This window comes from Lethenteron reissneri, chromosome 64 (assembly GCF_015708825.2).
Source record: "Lethenteron reissneri isolate LAM-NWPU_2019-01 chromosome 64, ASM1570882v1, whole genome shotgun sequence".
Classification (NCBI taxonomy): domain Eukaryota; kingdom Metazoa; phylum Chordata; class Hyperoartia; order Petromyzontiformes; family Petromyzontidae; genus Lethenteron; species Lethenteron reissneri.
The window spans coordinates 3,582,548-3,596,895 of record NC_083842.1 but is presented as its reverse complement, the minus strand read 5'-3'; the positions used below and the strand labels follow the sequence as shown (position 1 = coordinate 3,596,895).

Below are 14,348 nucleotides of genomic sequence, written 5' to 3'. Positions count from 1 at the left end.
ATTCCGACTTCATTGATTTTATCCTGATGATGCTTGACGCAGTTTCAAGTAAAACATTCTGAAAAAATTGCTCAACTCACCGTTGAGCTCACCAATAATAACCGGTGCATTAAACGCTTGCACACGTTACGAGTTCATCTGTTTGGCTGTCGGGTGGTGGAGGGTCTAATGACACAAATTTAGCCTGTGGCCTAACCCAAAATTCCATCACCTCCAATTAGCACGGTTGGCTACGTACATTGCAAAAGTTAAACATACATACATACAATTATGAATTACTGCAAGGACTGTGTGGTGTGTCACATGTCAAGTAAGCTTACCCTGGCCTCCACTGACTGCCACTCAACTCCTTAACTAACGAATTCACCATCTGTTTTTGAAAGTCAGAACAGATTGGTTCATTTAGTATACAAGTGGTAAGAGGCATTCAATTCACATCAAACAATATGCACCAATAATCGTTACGGTTCAAGTCATGCTGTGTAATTAACGTATAAATTAAATTACTGTAATCAATAATTTGGAAGAATTTACCCATGTGAAAATCTGGACTGTGATAGTCAAGGAGAAATTGTATGTAGGCCGTCGAGTCTAGGGTTGAATATGGTTGCAAGAGCCTGCTGTGGATTAACCAATAAAAATATAACTTATTTACCCTGGAAAGCAATAATGAGTCCAAAGACTCTTTTTTACTGGTAGGAACCCACTGGTTCCACCAGCCCACAGGGGATTATTGTGTCCGTCTGTCATGCAGGGAGGGGCTGGGTGGGGAGGAGAGGGTGGGGAGGGGCTGGGTGGGGAGGGTGGGGCTGGGTGGGAGGGGTGGGGCTGGGTGGGGAGGGGCTGGTCACCCCGTGGTGCCCTTATAAAACTCAACGTTTAACCTACTCACGCCGGCTTGTGCCCGCCCTCACAGTCGGGCATATTTACGGAATACACCACGCCGCCGTTGACCCTGGCCATTGACAGAGCAACCCAACGTTCCTACCAGCTCCCTCCGCAGGAATGTGTTCAACAGGATTGTGGTCAAGACCATTTATAGCGTATGGTTTCATCTTTTTTGTTTGTGTTTAGCTATGGGAGGAAAGCAGAGAATAGGGAAGAAACCCACTCAGAACCGAGTAAGCAATCGAACCGAGGTGCTTCTTTCTGCGAGGCAACGGTGTTAACTATGGCAGCGATACGTGCAAGACTCAAGGGTTCTCACATGAAGGTTCTGCTGGTGGTTGTACACATCTGGTGAGCAGCCAAGGACGTCCACAAAGAACTGAATTTCTTCTGTTCCTCTGGAATAGTGTGGTCCCAACAGAGCAGACACCATGTTCTGGAAAGTGATGAGATTGGTTTTGACAACATTGGCTCCAAGACTTTATCACGTTCATTTCACCCTCCGTTGCTTCGATTCAACGTGCAATTACAACTTTAATAAATGACGACTTTTGCCACTGAGCATGACTATTTTAAATGCCACACCATGTTAATCTCTGAAATAAATGCCACGGTCAAAGTTTATTTACCTGACCGCCAATTCGTCTAAAATAGTGCTTATAAGCTCTTTGAGGAACAAAACAGCCTGTTGCTTGCATTATTCAAACGTGCTGCATTGTGTCATTTGTCAAAGATCTATGAAGCCTCGTGAATTCTCCATACCATTGACGTATTAAATCACTTCTGTAGTGCATACGGAACGTGCCCTATAATTAATGCTTTGTACAGCTCAGAACGGTTATTTGAGTTATATGCTGCTAAAAGGATAAAAAAAATACTTATCATCAAACTAGATCTATCCACTCCTGAATGAAGACATCCTCACCCCATCCCTCAATCCATCTTGCTCCTGCGCTTGAGCTGACCTCATACATTCATTTCCGCAATGGTCACCGTCTGTTGTGTGTTTCCCACCTTCAACTGTCATTCCATCACCAGTCATTCACTGGGCATCATCCCGTCTAGAGGAATCTCTCCGCTTACTTTCCTTCAAAGTCAAAATGACTTTTCTAACTTGGATTCCGTCTCTGATGCAACTGTTCCTCTTTCTGCCTCTCAGTAGCATGCATCTCTCCATGCTTCCTATTCACCTTATTTGCTAATGTTTCTGATCCAAAGGCCAAAGCAGACAATATGCAACGATTGAAAACTCTCTTCTTTAAGCACAATGAAATGTTTCTTTTCATAATACGATGAAGCTTTACAAAAAACACCACACCTTGCTTGTATTCACCTATATTTTGTAATCGTGATGCATCTTCTAGTTATGTCCCTCCAAACAGATATCTTAGGTGGTCTAGCAAAACTTGTTGTACACGGTTTTGCTTTAATGATATACATTTAAAGCCCAATGGGTGTACAAGCACACGTAACAAAAACTTTAAATATTCGTCAATAACACTGTCTGGCGCTTTGAAAAAAGACCACTGCTGAAATGCCGCCTGTAATAGAAATGTGCGTTCATTTTAAGGCCACAGTGTTATTGACAAACGTATTGAATTTAAACGACCGACACATATGAAAGGGACACGCATTCTCACCTGAAGCCACTCGTTGGCCTTGCGCTCAAGGGCAGTGCCTGGCTGGGCTGTGTAAAAGTTTCCAAGGCAACGCCACAGCCCTCTGATGCTTTCTCCTGACAAACAGATGGTACGCATCTTTACTGCTGCATAAACCCCTCCTCGGAGGTCACCGTTGACTCCAAAAACATGCCATAGCGTAAAATGGACACTCTTCTCTTTTATCTGCCCATAACCTTCAAAGGGAGAAGAGTAGCTGGTGCTGCTGCGTATATTTCTCCCTTCAAGCAACTGTGTTAGCCATGACCCCAAAATGCATATATATTACATGGCCTCATGGAAGAAGGAGTGCGCGCCGCTCGTTGCAGAGGTTCGAATCCGGCAGGCTGCACTGATTAATACTGCGGTGTAATATTAACTGTAAATATATGTGGCCGTCTGCTTGACGGCAGATGGTAATAAATGGCGTGACGTCATTAGTAAGAGTCGGCCACTGTGATGCCGGCGTTGCGGTCCAAATTTGCCAAGTGTAAAAAATTACCCGCGAGTTTCTCAGTTGGAATCTGAAAAGCAATCGTCGGCTCCTACTGCGAAAGCACGAAAATTTCGCCCAAAGTGCACCGCAAAACGCTGAACACATGTTAAGATCAGAAAGGGCAAAACACCACAGGATACAAAAAGATTAAGGGTATGGTAGTAAACAACACCATACATACAGGCCATGTACTCTCGCAACAAATGAACGCTGCCACTTGGAAATGGGTTGAGCCCATTCAATTGTTCAGATGTGCATTTATACAGCACGATATACTTCTGCAAAACATTCCATCGTCTCTTTTAAAACTCTGTAACTTATTTGTATGAACACTCCATTTGGTTATATGCAAATGTGATTTACATTTTTTGCATCCCGACTGACCTTTTGGTGACAGTGAATACAATAGTGAACAGTTATAACTGGAACATTGTGTATAAGGAACACATTTATTTTAAGTCAATGGCATTATGCCTCTAACAATTTGACTTGAGATGTTAGCCGACACGTGTTTTTGTTGTCATGATTTATAGGATTAATCAGAATAAATGTACGCTGTGTGCTACGAGTACACCTTTGTGGGGAATTCAACGGTGACTGTTCTATAAATAGAGTTACTTTCCCTGTCATAAGAATGTAGAATTTCCACCCCTGGCTCAGGGCTGTAATCAGGACATGAGCACTGCCTCAATGATCATTTGAGCAGGAAATTACTTTTGTGAGTTTGGCTTAGACCATGAAGATTTTCACTCAAATGTTATCCCTCCGTAATTAATATGATTGAATCTGATAATTTACCGTGGCCAAAAACAACACAAATAAGGTGACAGAACGCTAGTTTTTTTAGAACACTGTAATTGCCGAGTGTGGGTGATTGTGTGTGAGCCAGAGTCCTCAAGGTGCACTTGGCCTGGCACAAGCGTCGTGGTGACGTCACCGCCACTTAGTGGCGAATGGCGGTTGTTGTTGTTGCCACAGTCCTCACCGTTGGACACAACAGCGGCGTTACAGCACAGGCGGCCCAGCAGCTGACCAATCAGAGGGAAGCGTCGAATAGCGCCTGTCACACCCTTCAAAAGATAATAAAATGAGCAAAATCAAAACATAACAAGGTTGAAAAATAATGCTGCAAGGCTCTCCAACGTGCGTTAGTCCTCGGAAGTATTTCATTAGCGAATATAACGTCACCTTCCGAGCCTAATGAGATGACATCACATGTTATGATGCCACCTCGCGATGTCCTACATAACGACTGGCAATGCAAATTTGTGTTTGTTGGGGGCAACCACTTGAACAATCAGGTTTTGTGAACCATTCATGCTTTTGGCCCTCAAGACCAGGCGGTGGGATAATACAACGGCAGTCCCTTGAGGTCACTTGTCTACTGTGCAGCAGCTGCCAAGTCTGGCAAAGCGTAGAGCGTAGCAAAAGGGTCGGCGATGATCCTTTGGTCACGATGTCATCTTAACCTTGATCTTTGACCTCAAGTTTAAAAGCGTGAAGAGTCCACCACGTGAGGTTAATTTAGCGGTAGATTGTGACACGCGTGGTGGAACACTGGTGGCGCTATCCTCCTCCTGCACTTCCGATTAGAACGGTTGGCTACGGACGTTGTGAAAGAAGTTCAACATAAACTAAACCTAGATTTATTTTACCAGGTAAGGCCCACTGAGCAATATAGCTCTTTTATAGAAGCGACCTGGCCATTACAAACGATAGCTCAACGAAGTGGCATATCACGTGGAAATGTATAGCAGCCAAAAACTCAAAATATACAGCAGGGGTCAGAATCGGGTTAGAACCCACGACCTCCTGTATACCAGGCAAGGTAGTTAACATCGTTCCACACACATACATATGTAGTATTGTACAGACAGACTCTTCAACGTCTTTTAGTAGCACACACTTTATTTGTGAATACAGTCCCTATGCACTGAGGGGTATACGGTCCCCTCACCCGTTACACTCCGAACGTACAAGCCTACAGGCTACTCATACCCCGCTCCTTCAGTGTCCTCTGACTGGACCTAGGGAGATGTCTCCCTGACCACTGGTTACTCTGAACCCTAGCCCTTATAAGGGCTGGAGGGCTTGGTCCAGGGTCCTATGCTTCTTCCGCCGTCTTGGGTCTTCGTGTCGTCGAACTCCCCGAGAGCTCTGAGCGCTCTGGCTTTATACTTGTTCGTGGCCGGGTTGTCCAATCCCCGGCCACCTTGTGGAACCCTGTGATTGGTCGTTCCCAATCTGCTTTTCGATCCCAATTCACCCTATCTGACCCTGACCGTTAGGTCGCGCGGGAAAACCTTGCTTACGGTCAGCTCTCACAACTTGTGAGACCCTGACCGTTAGTTTGAGCGGGAAAACCTTGTCAACGATTAGCTCTCCCAGTTTGTGAATATCGAGTGGGTAACTCTACTACACATACATACCCCGTGGCTGGTGATGTCGCCAAGTTTCGCGAGGAATTCCTGCAGCGCTGGCAGACGGGAGCATATGTCGGCAAGAAGTGCATCCGTTACATGTCCAGCTGTTTCCTGAGTACACAAATGCTCCCACTCTTTCGCCTTCTGCAGCCAGAATTCCAACTCGTCATTAACACCTCGCTCGGCCATGGCGTTTGGCGGTGCACCCGTTGTGAACTTTCAAAACTGGGAGAGAGAAAAAAAAAGAGAGAAAATGTATATTATTAATGCGCCAACAGAAAAACGCGGGTTCAAATGTCAATGCGTAATGATCTTGCCTCTCGCTCATACACACTCCCGCTTATATCCCCCTGCTCATTCCGAGTCCTCACGTGCTTCCACTTAAGCTCCCGTCAGGTTGGCGCCTGTTGCCCCATTAGTCCCTTATCATCACCCCCCATCTCCGGTCACAGCGTACCCACCTGTTCGACCTCGATTGCACCCGCTTATCCCCTTAATTACTGTCGGTTTGTAGGTGCAAACCTGATGTTGCAACGCGCACACCTGTTTGCCCTCAGTTGCATCCGCTTAACTGTGCGCACCGCGTATTTCTCTCCTCTACACTACCACTAGAGTATAAGGTACGCCTATATTACTGCACCCCATGTCCTATGAACTGATGTATGAAAGCTAGGAGGCCAAAATAAGGAGATATGTATGTGGCTGAGATTAAGCACCAGTTATAACTAGGGATAGAACTGACTCAGAACTGAACTCAGAATTCTGTTAATTGCGCTTCGGTTCAATAGTGTTGATGGAAGTATAGCTCATGATGTAACTGGCAGATCCCCGTATTTTTTTTACAAAAACACATGTTCTATTCCAGTATGAAAAAAAATAAGAATAGCTTTTACCCTTTCTGGCAATAAAACAGGTGTTCAGATGGTCCGTGCAAAGGGTTTCTATTTAGTGATTGAACATTTTAACACCGATCTTGATTTGAAACTTTCGTGACTGCAGGAATCCATATTCTTTGGTTCTTTCCGTAAAGTCATGTAGGTATAAAATAAAAATAAATCACGAAGTTTCGGGCGCAACACAAGCGTCCGTCATCAGTTACCAAAGAGTATCTTATTATATTAATAAAAAGTATGCGGCCCTTGCACCCCCACCTTCTCCGACCATTATATAAACGGAGTGGTAGCTCCTACAATCTCTCATTTACTTGATACAGCCGTCGTGGCTGTGACGGTACCACCTGAAGACGGAGCTTGTGTTGCCTCCGAAACGTCGTGATTTTAATTTTTTTATTTTACTTTTTAATGTTTTTACCTACGTGACTTTACCGAAAAACCCTAAGAATATCTTAACACCTGTTTAAATTTCGATTCAGAGCTTGTTTAATTGCCAGAAAGGGGTAAAAACTTTAAACTTTTCATATTTTAAGGCTGGCGAAAAAAGGTCCCATGTTGTAGCTGCTCACCCCTAGCTGATTGCCTTTGCTCTGTTCGCCTTTTGGCGTTCTCCGGTGTAACGCTGCTTGAGACTGGGCCCTGAAGAAGGCTGTCTCTGGCGTAGGCGACAATCAGTAAAAAAAAACAATGCATATATTAATTATTTATCAGAGCATGTTTATTGACATGTTCAACACAAGTACCGTGTGCGATTAATGCAGACAGGATTCCTTGCAAAATATTTATATTTGGTTTGACCATGTTTAACACCTGTTTTATTGCCAGAAAGTGTAAAACCTATTTTTTTTTCAAACTTTGACACTGGTGAGTGTAAGTCAATGGGTTTCTGTGAGTCTATGGGTCTCTATGTAAGTCAATGGGTTTCTGTGAGTCTATGGGTCTCTATGTAAGTCAATGGGTTTTTGTGAGTCTATGGGTCTCTATGTAAGTCAATGGGTTTCTGTGAGTCTATGGGTCTCTATGTAAGTCAATGGGTTTCTGTGAGTCTATGGGTCTCTATGTAAGTCAATGGGTTTCTGTGAGTTTATGGGTCTCTATGTAAGTCAATGGGTTTCTGTGAGTCTATGGGTCTCTATGTAAGTCAATGGGTTTCTGTGAGTCTATGGGTCTCTATGTAAGTCAATGGGTTTCTGTGAGTATATGGGTCTTTATGCAAGTCAATGGGTTTCTGTGAGTCTATGGGTCTCTATGTAAGTCAATGGGTTTCTGTGAGTCTATGGGTCTCTATGTAAGTCAATGGGTTTCTGTGAGTCTATGGGTCTCTATGTAAGTCAATGGGTTTCTGTGAGTCTATGGGTCTCTATGTAAGTCAATGGGTTTCTGTGAGTCTATGGGTCTCTATGTAAGTCAATGGGTTTCTGTGAGTCTATGGGTCTCTATGTAAGTCAATGGGTTTCTGTGAGTTTATGGGTCTCTATGTAAGTCAATGGGTTTCTGTGAGTCTATGGGTCTCTATGTAAGTCAATGGGTTTCTGTGAGTTTATGGGTCTCTATGTAAGTCAATGGGTTTCTGTGAGTCTATGGGTCTCTATGTAAGTCAATGGGTTTCTGTGAGTTTATGGGTCTCTATGTAAGTCAATGGGTTTCTGTGAGTCTATGGGTCTCTATGTAAGTCAATGGGTTTCTGTGAGTCTATGGGTCTCTATGTAAGTCAATGGGTTTCTGTGAGTCTACGGGTCTCTTATGTAAGTCAATGGGTTTCTGTGAGTCTATGGGTCTCTATGTAAGTCAATGGGTTTCTGTGAGTCTATGGGTCTCTATGTAAGTCAATGGGTTTGTGAGTCTATGGGTCTCTATGTAAGTCAATGGGTTTCTGTGAGTCTATGGGTCTCTATGTAAGTCAATGGGTTTCTGTGAGTCTATGGGTCCCTATTTAAGTCTATGGGTTTCTGTGAGTCTATGGGTCTCTATGTAAGTCAATGGGTTTCTGTGAGTCTATGGGTCTCTATGTAAGTCAATGGGTTTCTGTGAGTCTATGGGTCTCTATGTAAGTCAATGGGTTTCTGTGAGTCTACGGGTCTCTTATGTAAGTCAATGGGTTTCTGTGAGTCTATGGGTCTCTATGTAAGTCAATGGGTTTCTGTGAGTCTATGGGTCTCTATGTAAGTCAATGGGTTTGTGAGTCTATGGGTCTCTATGTAAGTCAATGGGTTTCTGTGAGTCTATGGGTCTCTATGTAAGTCAATGGGTTTCTGTGAGTCTATGGGTCCCTATTTAAGTCTATGGGTTTCTGTGAGTCTATGAGTCCTTCCTTATGAGTCTGGATGAGTGAGTCTATGTCTCTCTGTGTAAGCCTATGGGTCCATATTCTCACTTACTAAGATAATATTTAGCAATGTTTACATAAAAAATCACCCACAATGTGCGTGGATCTCGAAAGCGAAGCAGTGAGGAGTCTGTAGGGCTGGGCGACCGACGCTCATAACAGGTGTTATAGGCACTGGGCAGCAGAGGGCAGTACAGCTCTCTATTCTACCCTCCCACGAACCCCGAGACTGACGAAAGTGGTGAAGTATGGCAATAATATTCTTAGGTGTTTTCGGTAAAGTCACGTAGGTAAAACACCTAAGAATATGATTCCTTGCAGTCACGAAAGCTTCAAGTCTAGAATTATGGCAATAATAACCCGCACGGCACGCACGGAAACACTGACGCACGCACATTGCGCCGTGAATATGAAAGCGATTCGGCTTCTAATTCACACAAAACGCGTCCCATTCCTCTCAGCATAAGACGCGGTGATTGTTTTGGTAACTTAATAGTGTACGGTTGAACTTCTTTCGCACCGTACGTAGCCAACCGCGCAAAACGGGAGGTGCGGGGGGCGGACAACAAACCAAAGTTTTGTGGCATCAAGACGAGCGTTATCGAAGCGCCCGCTGGCATGTTCAGTCTGTGAGGGGGTTTTATTCCACTTTCTTTAAACACTTCATACAACCCAAGCCGCGTCAGCCACTGCGCGGCACTGTACTTACAGTCGAATTTTGCCGCCAAATTATTCTCTCTCCTCGCGCCGACACCCCGCGCCCGACGTCGCGTGACGTCATTCCTCCTCCGCCGCGTGACGTCATTCCTCCTCCGCCGCATGACGTCATTCTCCCACTTGTCTCGCGTGACGTTCTCACCGCCACGACGACGACTGAGAGCGAGCATCGCGCGTGACGTCACGGCGGCTTCCTTTCCTCACGCGGCAGGGTTTGTGACGTCGACTGCGCCACCCAGTTATGACGTCATCGGGAATCGGCTTAACGTGTTCACATTCGGGCTGAACGATTAATCGATTTCAAATGGAAATCGCAATTTGAAACAACGCGATTAGTAAATCGTAAAGGCAGCGATTTTTTTGCGATTTGAAAAGTCCTATTACTTTCCTATAGGAATTGTTTCATTATTTTATTTATTATAACTTTAATTATTTAACTTAACAATTATTCAACGTTTGATTGATCTATTTCAATTAATGATTTAATAAATGTTGGAAGCAATTCATATCTTTAAAGTTCTCATGCTAGCATTAGAATATATAGAGCAGTTCATATTTTGATGGTATCACGTGGTAAAGCTCCATCACGTGTTTAACACAAGCGTTCGTGTAGCGATCAAAACGTCGTGGGTTTTTGTTATTTTCTTTGAACCTATCTACGTGACTTTAACGATAGACCCAAAGAGTATGAATTCCTGCAGTCACGAAAGCTTTAAGTCAAGAATTATAGAGCTCACTTAAGTTAAGCCAAACGAAAAGAATCATTGCCTTTTGCTAAACCACAGCCTGCCGAGGCAGTCTGGGACAAAAATTAAAAAACCTCCACAACATTCGCCAATTGAGTGGGGGAGGGGGGTTATAGGCGACGTTTCGGGCAATGACCCTGCTAATTCTAGATTTGAAGCTTTCGTGACTGCAAGGATTCACACTCTTAGGTTTTTTCGGTAAAGTCACGTGGGTAAAAATAAGTAATAAATAATAAAATAATAGAAATACAATTATAAAGCACGACGTTTCGGAGGCAACACACGTCTCCGTCATCAGGTGGGACCGTCACAGCCACATTGACTGCGAAGTTTGTTGGCAGGGAGGCGGGAGTGGCGCTCTCACCGCTCGCCTCCCCCCCCTTGGCAGCAGCGCGACCTCTGGTGGCGGAATTCCGTCATCGCACCTCGATCGGCCCCGCGGGGACCACGAGGACGACGACGAGGACGAGGAGGTGGGCTGGGGACCCCTGACGAGGAGAGAGCCTCGCCATTCTGGCAAATCGCCCGATGAAGCTGGATGCAATGACCAGCGAAACGTCGTTCTCACATTTCAAATGATGCTGATTCGCTCTCCAACACACCGGTGGGCTAAAGAAGTGAATCCTTTGTAAACGTGACGCATTGTTTTAGTGTTTGGCCGTGTCGGGTGGTGGAGGAGGGTTACGACACATTTATAAATAACGCGATCTAAACCCAAAAACGTTGATTATGAATGTGCTCATCTCGCTTACAGGACCTCCCATCGAAGTCAACGGACCCCTTGCCCCCTCACCTGGCCGCACAGGTGAGAGAGAGAGACAGAGGGAGCCACGGACTCTCACGCGGAAAAACAAAATGTTGACACTCGACGCCTTCCTTGGGTAAAGAGGCGTGATGATAACAGAGACAAAGATCCCCCGTGTAGCCTTAACAGACTGTGGGGGCAAGTGCTGTTAGCGAGCAGCACCTATGAAGGCCGGAACGGTACACGAGGGGGTTGGGTGACCATCACCACGTCCGGCCGCCTTTGTCTCCACAGTGGCGATGTTCACACACTGCACCCGGGACTCATTTGAGGCTGAGTCGACCTAGGGGAGGCCCATGACCGGTTCAGATAATCGTCACTGGTGTTGGCCGTGAGTGGGAATCGAACCCGGGTGGACAGGTTCATAGCGCAGGACGCTAACCGCTACACCATCGCTCCGATAATAACAAAACACAGATACACAAACACACAAACACACACTCACACATACACACAAACACACACACACGCTCACACACGCACGCAAGCCAAGCCAAGCCAAGTCCGCTGACCTATGACAGCTCTTTTCCAGACGTGAACCTGGATATCACAACTGAGAGCTCAACAGAGTGGCTTACATCGTCGTGTGGAACTGTCCAGCAGCCAAACACTCGCAGCGCAATGTCTCTAAATGCAAAACAACGGAGAACCCGGTGAAGAAGTCACGTGACCGCGGGGAGAGAGACACGCAAACTCCAAATATAGGAAAAAGGCGTCGGTTGTGGGGATAGAACCCACGCCCTCCTGTATACCAGGCGGGGTAGTTAACATCTCCCAGCCACCGTGATGAGATGATAGCACAATAGTCTGAGTCCATAATTGGCAATAAGTAAGGGCAAAGCGGTTATAAGCGACTCACAGAATTGTGCGCAGTTGCGTGTCCAGCCCACGACTTCCCTGGAGGCGTCAGCAGCTGCAGCGAGCGCGATGCCGATCACACGACGCGGCTCCAATTCGACCCTCGATCGATGGCCGCGTCATCGCCGCACACGCGTCGAATGAAAATCAAGGGACAAGTCGTCACTTACTAACAAATCCTCCATCATTTCTCATTGCTGGAGGGGTTGCCCCCTCCCCCACTACCTAAAAATACCGACGAGCAGGCGTCGGTTGTCGGGATCGAACCCACGACCCTCTTGGGCACCGAGGGTGAGGTGGCTGACAATCTCCCCACCGCGGCGCCCCTCACGACATCTCTCTACCCGCAGCTGTCTGCAGGAGGTCTCTCACCAGCCACCTGCACCGCGTGCGTGTATGCGTGGGTCAAGTTTCGGGGCTATTTTGTTTACCCAGGCGGGAATTCAGGTGAGCAGTACGACGAGTCTCACTTTGCGAGAGTGGGCTGGGCACATTCGCCTGTCGGCAGGGGAGAGGAATTGCTTTGTGTAATCCGAATTGAGGAGTTTGCCGGCAAGTTTTCCAATTTGGCGAACTCTTGCCAGTGAAGGAAAGGAATGTTTAACTTGTGCAGGGAACACACCTGTCAACCCCTTATCACACCTGTCAACCCCTTACAGACCAATTCAGACCGTATTGATCACCCCGTGCCCCTTATCGATCTCAACGTTCATCCTACAAAGTCCCATCACAAGTGAGAAACACAAATAGACAACACATTTTTTTTGCCCGTATTGAATCGGTTGTACGCCCCATGGACATGAAAACTAAATTTCCCCGTACAAGAATACGGGTGAGCCGTATGGGCTGACAGGCATTCGTGAAGCAGACGACGCATGTTTACAAGTCGTGATGATTGCGCCGGCAGTAATAACCCGGGCGGCCGCTGGATTCGAACCGCTACCGCTGGGCCACGTCGCCACCAGCGGCGTGTGGGACTTCCACATCGACCTGACACGTGGTGGAGAAAGCATAGCCACGGACGAGTATAGAGAGGGAAGCTGCGCGCTTGCTATTCCGTTGAGGGCCAGAAAGAGGGTCTTCATCCAGCAGTGCATAGACCGTGATCACGATACAAACAAAACAACTTTCTCCGGTTGTGAATTGAAATCCTTACTCTTTGGTTCTTTCGGTAAAGTCACGTAGGTGAAAATAAAAAATAAAAATAAAGACTAAAAATAGAAATTTAGTTATTTCTATTTATTTTTATTTTTTCACCTACGTGACTTTACCGAAAAAACCAAAGAGTATGGATCCTTGCAGTCACGAAAACTTTAAATCTAGAATTGAAATCCTGGTTGGAGGGGGTGGCCCATTCACTCGGCCACTCATCCCCTCCAAAGTTGATGAAACATAATTTGTGTTACCACTTTGTGGGTAAGTCAACAGTCGTTGTCCGACAATATTTAACATTTGTAAGACGCGTTTCGAACCGTAGATCCCCCAATTCGCGCCGTGTATGGAAAACAAGATATAAAGAAAACCTGCAGGGTGACCATCCAGAACTAGGGGATTAACAGGCGAGTATAAAGAGGTGCGTTTTCAAGACAGACCTAAATATATCTCTATAATCAACGGAGAGCCTCTTCGCTCCGATAGGAATGTGCAATGTCCACCACCTCTGGCCCTGTAGGACTGCAAACAGCAGACAGAGCATCGGCAGTGAGTGCCCGAAAGCTCGTTCGGACCCGAAATCACTGACCTCACTTTGACTCGAACCGGACTTGGAATAACGATCGCATCGCCGGCAATCAGTCAATGCAGTAATTTTACAGGCAGGAGGAATTGACTGCAAGCCACCCGTGGTCTTGAACGTGAGGCTGACAGGGCCATGCCTGGGTGCTCGCAGCTGCGCTGACGTAAACCGATTTGTCATTGCTCAGTTATTTGTTTTCATGAGGCTACGAGAGGGGGGGGGGGGGTGCTCGATTGTAGACGAAGAAGGCTGTGGAGGCAGTTGAAAGGAGCCACGATTCCATTCCTGGTTTGCACTAAGTAGCTGTCTGTCAGTGATGCAGCCTCACTGATGAACGGACTAGATTCCTGCAGTCCGGAAGGGCGGTGGCAGTGGTTAACATCTTTGCCTCACGGCAAGAAGGGCCTGGGTTCCGATTCCCAGTCAACACGGGTTGCTCGTATTTTGTGAAGTCATTGTGCGTGCTATGAAGAAGAGTCGTGGCCCGAAACGAGCCCAATTACGTCTCTCATTCAATCAAGCCACTCACTCAGAAGCTCACTCATAGACTCACTCAGAGACTCACTCAGAGACTCACTCAGCCATTCACTCAGAGACTCACTCAGACTCACTCAAAGACTCACTCAGAGACTCACGCAGAGACTCACTCAGAAGCTCACTCATAGACTCACTCAGAGACTCACTCAGACATTCACTCAGAGACTCACTCAGACTCACTCAAAGACTCACTCAGAGACTCACGCAGAGACTCACTCAAAGACTCACTCAGAGACTCACGCAGAGACTCATTCAGAGACTCACTC

The 14,348-nt window shown here is 46.2% G+C and overlaps 1 protein-coding gene across 4 annotated transcripts in view; it reads right to left on the bottom strand.

Moving 5' to 3' along the window:
- FANCC (FA complementation group C) overlaps positions 1–9,471 on the bottom strand; it is a 46,253-nt gene extending 36,782 nt beyond the window's left edge. For 2 of the 4 annotated variants that reach the window (XM_061577633.1, XM_061577630.1), the window contains exons 1-7: positions 9,394–9,466; positions 6,928–7,013; positions 5,472–5,690; positions 4,028–4,112; positions 2,529–2,623; positions 1,208–1,324; positions 321–370 (exon numbers count right to left, since the gene is read on the bottom strand). In XM_061577633.1, coding sequence (XP_061433617.1) covers positions 321–370; positions 1,208–1,324; positions 2,529–2,623; positions 4,028–4,112; positions 5,472–5,654 — 530 coding nt within the window. In that variant the 5' untranslated portion in view covers positions 5,655–5,690; positions 6,928–7,013; positions 9,394–9,466. The other 2 variants (XM_061577631.1, XM_061577632.1) reach the window with 2 other exon arrangements.
- Positions 9,472–14,348: the final 4,877 nt, after the last annotated feature.